Source organism: Fukomys damarensis, unplaced genomic scaffold (genome assembly GCF_012274545.1).
Source record: "Fukomys damarensis isolate Sample0158 unplaced genomic scaffold, DMR_v1.0_HiC HiC_scaffold_37, whole genome shotgun sequence".
Classification (NCBI taxonomy): domain Eukaryota; kingdom Metazoa; phylum Chordata; class Mammalia; order Rodentia; family Bathyergidae; genus Fukomys; species Fukomys damarensis.
In genome coordinates, this window is record NW_022900949.1 from 6172776 (window position 1) to 6177604 (window position 4829).

The window sequence follows — 4829 nt, forward strand, 5'->3', positions numbered from 1 at the left end:
AAAAAAAAAAAAAAAAATCCCATCCCCCCAAAACCAGATTCATTTGGAGTTAAATAAATTTTCAGATATAAATAAACTTTTAAAAAATCTTTTTCTCTTTTTGGTACTGGAGATTGAACTCAGGTCCTTGTGCATGTGGGGCAGGCGGCAGAACTACTGAGCTAAATCCCAGGCCCTAAACAAACTCTTTAAAAGTGACGTTATCTTAGAAATTTTGGGTATGTAGAAAAAGTCTCCTATTATATGGGTGCGCATGTTTTCTCAACGGTGATATATACACTTTCCAGCCACAAGAAACAATTGAATGATTGATTATCACTGTTATTCTTGGGTCTGTGATTATTTGTGTGGCTGGTCAGCTCCTATCCTGCAAGGTATTTGCTGCAGAGCTGAACACAGCAGCGGTTCCATGAGTGCCAGCCAGTCTTACTGCCCAGGAGACTTGGCATTTCTTTTTCTGACAGGGTTTAGCAGGTCTGTGGTTCTCTGATATTAGTAGTATTTTAATTTCATTGGTCCCTTGCTTTTTTGTCCTGTTTTCTTCTGTTTTTTTGAGACAGGGTCTCACTGTGCGGTTCAGGCTGGCCTCAAACTCACCCCGATCTTCCTGTCTTAGCTTCCTGAGCGCTAGGAACACAGGTGTGTACCCCTCCACCTGTCTGGGCCTCAGACTTCCAATACGATGCTAAGGGGCTCGGGGTGGAGCTCAGTGGTAGAGCACTTGCATAGCATAACATGCATAAGGCCGTGGGTTTGGTCCCCCGTACTGCAAAAATAGAACAACAAGCTCGATGTGACTGTGTCTCCTCCCAGGAGAATATCAAGGGCAGGGCCTGAGGCCAGACAAGAACAGTGCCGGAGATTCAGCCAACGCTCAACAATGAAAACGCATTTGCTCGGTGAACCTGCGGCTGCAGTTCTGCGCGTCACCAGAAGAGGGCGCGCGAAAACTACAGAACTGGCTGCAATTGCAGGGGACCGGTCGTACCCGAGAGACAGGGGATCCCCCCCAGAACCTTACGGCCAGTGAGCTCAAAGAGTACGCGGTCGTTGAGACCCAGCCGAAGCTCTGGCATCCCGGACAGAAACACCTTGAGTTTGATGGTGCCCACGATCTCGCTGAGCAGGACGCTGCCGTTGGCATTGACCTGTGTGGGCGACAGGCCGGGCAGTCAGCAGGCACTGGGTCCCCTCCCGTTCCAGACCCGGGGTGTCCTGTAAGGGACTCACCAGCAGGTTGACGGACTCTATGACGTCGATGAAGACCTCGTTCTTCTTGTACTTGAGGCCCTCCGAGCGCCAAGAGACTGCATTGGTGACCGTGGGTGGCACCCGCGACTTGCCGGTCTCCAGCTTGTTGCTCTGTTGAGTGATGTACCTGGCAGGAGGGCACCGGGGACAGCTAGACCCAGGGACGCCACTGGGGGCCCCCCGCACCCTGCCACGGGGCCCACTCACTCCTGCAGAATCTTGCTGTCCGTGGTCTGTGGGAACCCGAAATCCATGAGCTCATCCAGCAGCTCATACACAATGACGAAGTTGTCCCGGATGCTCTCCTCCTCCAGCTCCTTGAAGTACTCACAGAAGACCTGGGGGGGCGGTCGCAGACATCCACGCGGGTGGCACCACGGCTTATAGGCCACCCAACAACATTGTTTCACTAAGTTGACCACGCTGGCCTCAGAACGTGTGATCCTCCTGCCTCAGCCTCCTGAGTAGTGGGGGTTACAGTTACCTTGCCTGGCAGGATTTTTTTTTTTTCATTACTAGGGAAGCCAGGACCTTTTTGTTTTGAATGTTGAGACGGTCTGGCTAAGTTGCCCAGACTGTCCTTGAATTTGCACTCTTCCTGACTCAGCCTCTCCAATAGCTAGAATTACAGGCATCTATACCATGTTCCACTCGGTAAATATTTTTATTTCTTTTTTCTTGTTGTTTCAAGGCAGTCTCACTGTGTAGTTCAGGCTTTGAACTCACTATGTAGCCCAGGCTGGCCTCAAACTCCCAGGGATCCTCCTGCCTCAGCCTCTTGAGGGCTGGGATTACTGGCCTGTGCCACTGTGCCCTGATCACAGATCAAAAATATTCAAAGAACACTGCAGGCTAGGGATGGCGCCCCACGAAAGAGCACTCCTCCTGCACCTACCAGGCTGTGGACTCTGTACCCAGGGCCACAAAGTGAAAAGGAAACTGCACTCTGTACTGAACGTGAGTAACTCTTGTCACGATCCCTTAAACAATACAGTTTAAGGACTAGTGAGATAGCTTTTACATTGTACCAGACACTGTAATTCACCAGAGATGACTGCAACTCTAGAAGATGTGAACAGGATCTATGTAGACCCTCTGTTGTTTTATGTGCAGATCCTGAGAATCAGATTTGGGGATCTCAGGGGCCCTAGAACAAATTCCCCAAGGGTATCAAGGGACTGCTGCACATGTTAAGCTTCCAGACACTATTTTTTCTTTTTGATAGGCTTTCACTACGTAGCCCAGGCTGGCCTTGAATTTGCAGAGATCCTCTTGTCTCAGCCTCCCCTGAAATGCTGGCGTTACAGACCCACTCTGGCTTGAGACACTTTATTTTTTGTTTGTTTGATTGGTTCGGTTTGGTACCAGGGATCTAACTGGGGTCCTCGCACTTGCAAGGCAGGCGGCAGAACCACTGAGCTAAACCCTCGGCCCTCGAGACACATGTGCAGCCATTAATGTACAACAACCCCGAGGCAGGACTTGTTCCATCCCACGTGGAGGCGCAGGGAGCAGGGAGGGAGCTTGTTCAAGGTCACAGCCATGAGCAGCGAGCTCTCTGGCTCAGGTACAGCCACGCACCTTCTCAGGGACCTCCTGAGATCTGCCCCAGGGGGAGAAAGGAGCTAACGAGACAAAGGAGCTACCGAGACAAAGGAGCTGGGGTTTGGATGCATAGGGCACAGGCAGCTGGTACGCAGCACAGCACAGGACGGGGAAAGTCAGGGCAGGCCTCTCAGGAGAGGCAGCTCTGAAAGAGGCAGGGAAGATGAGAAGACTGACAGGAGAGCCAGCCAATGAGAGGCAGGTACCCACCTCCACCGTCTTGTAGAGGAAAGAGAAGACCAGGGAGGCATTGGCGTTCTTTAGCGTGGTGGCCACCACTGCACAGCACAGTTAAGGAAAATGTGCCACTCTGGGAACTCCAAAGGATTACAGACCTTAAGTGCCACCACCCCGTCTGTTTTTTGTTTTTTTTTTAATTTGAGACAGGGTCTCAGTATGTAGTTCAGGCTGGCCTTGAGCTCACTATGCAGCCCAGGCCGGCCTATAGCTCGTTGTGATGCTCCTGCCTCAGCCTCCCGAGTGCTGGGATGACAGACATGCACCACTACGCCCGGGAAACACCTACATCTCTATGCTCTCCCCACCACCACAGCCAAAGTCGCTACAGATCCAAGCGCTGTGCGACTCCCTGCCTCTGGACCTGGGCGGATGCAGTAGAGGTTGCTGTGTTTGATCCACAGGAAGTGCACACGGCCGTGACTCAGCAGCGGGGCCAGTGCGCCCTCCTCCTCGCGCTGCATGAGCAGAGGCATGAAGTGGTCGATCTCGCTCATGGCCACATCGCCCTTGTAGTTGCGGCTGATCAGGGGCTGTGGGTGAAGGGAGGACTTGGTCACCACTGGAGCCGATTCAGATCGGACCTCATAGCCGGGGGACCTGGGCGAGGCCTTGCTTCTGCGTGCCTCAGTTTACCCCCCTGTACAGTGGGTATGATCACAACAGGCAGTAAGCCACCGTGCTGAGGCCCAGCGCTGTTTCTACCAGAGAGTGCGTGTCAAGGGGGATACAGCCCTGTAATTCCAGCTGCTCTGGAGGCTGAGGCAGGAAGATTGTAAAGTTGAGCCCAGCCTGAGAAATGTGGCAACAACCTGTCTCAAACTAAAAAAAAAAAAAAAAAATTCTTTTTCAGACAAGGTCTCACTATGCAGTTCAGGTTGGCCTCAAACTGGGGCGATCCTCCTGCCTCAGCCTCCTGAGTGCTGGGATGACAAGTGTATGCCACTGTGGCTACCTACAATTTCTGCTCTCATCCAAGACTTCATACGTCTACGTCCCGAATTAAGTGTGGTTGGGGTTACTTAGGGGTTTTGTGGTTTGTTTCTTTCTTTTCTTTTGTAACAGGCTGATCTTGAACTCCTGGGCTCCAGCAAACCTCCTGCCTCAGCCTCTGGAGTAGCTGGGACTACAGGTGCATGGCACTACTCCCTGCTAAGATCTCCTTTTATTATTTCAGCAGGACTATTGTTTGCACCATCATGGCTGTGAATGCCACTAAAGGAAGGGGCTAGGCATCTCCGAAGAGTAATTAGGGACTCCTGCCCTCATGCGATAGAAATATTTATTTATTTATTATTCATTTATTTTTTAATTTGGTGCAGCGCTAGGGACCCAATCCAGGGCTACTGAGCGCCAACCCCAGCCCATTCTTAATTTTTTCAAATTTTGAGACAGGGTCAGGCTAAGTCACTAGGTTGCCTGCACTAGGGTCAAACTTGTGATCCTCCTGCCTCGGCCTCCCAGAGTGCTGGCCAAGCTCCACCGTGCAAAATCATCTGTCTGCTGAAAGCCTTGAATGCGCAGCAGGCCACCTGCTGAATGGCCCGCACCCATCGGGCCGCATCAGTTCTCCTCGGCCGGCTTTGTCGTTCTGGGACAAACAGAGAAACTGAGGCTCGGAGGCGGGAGAAGCCTCCTGTCCGAGGTAGGGGTGGACTCGACCCCAGGGTCCCAGACGGCCGGGGGAGGGGCGGGGCCGTTCCCATGCGCCTCTGCGGGGCTCCCTGGGCCTGCGC

General features: G+C 52.4%; 1 protein-coding gene across 1 annotated transcript in view; it reads right to left on the minus strand.

Moving 5' to 3' along the window:
* The window catches only part of Ap1m2 (adaptor related protein complex 1 subunit mu 2), a 10319-nt gene extending 5672 nt beyond the window's left edge, over positions 1-4647 (minus strand). The window contains exons 1-6 of the mRNA XM_010635043.3: positions 4577-4647; positions 3470-3693; positions 3067-3134; positions 1459-1589; positions 1231-1378; positions 1022-1148 (exon numbers count right to left, since the gene is read on the minus strand). Coding sequence (XP_010633345.1) covers positions 1022-1148; positions 1231-1378; positions 1459-1589; positions 3067-3134; positions 3470-3693; positions 4577-4647 — 769 coding nt within the window. The remainder of the gene's footprint in view (positions 1-1021; positions 1149-1230; positions 1379-1458; positions 1590-3066; positions 3135-3469; positions 3694-4576) is intronic.
* Between the last annotated feature and the right edge of the window lie 182 nt (positions 4648-4829).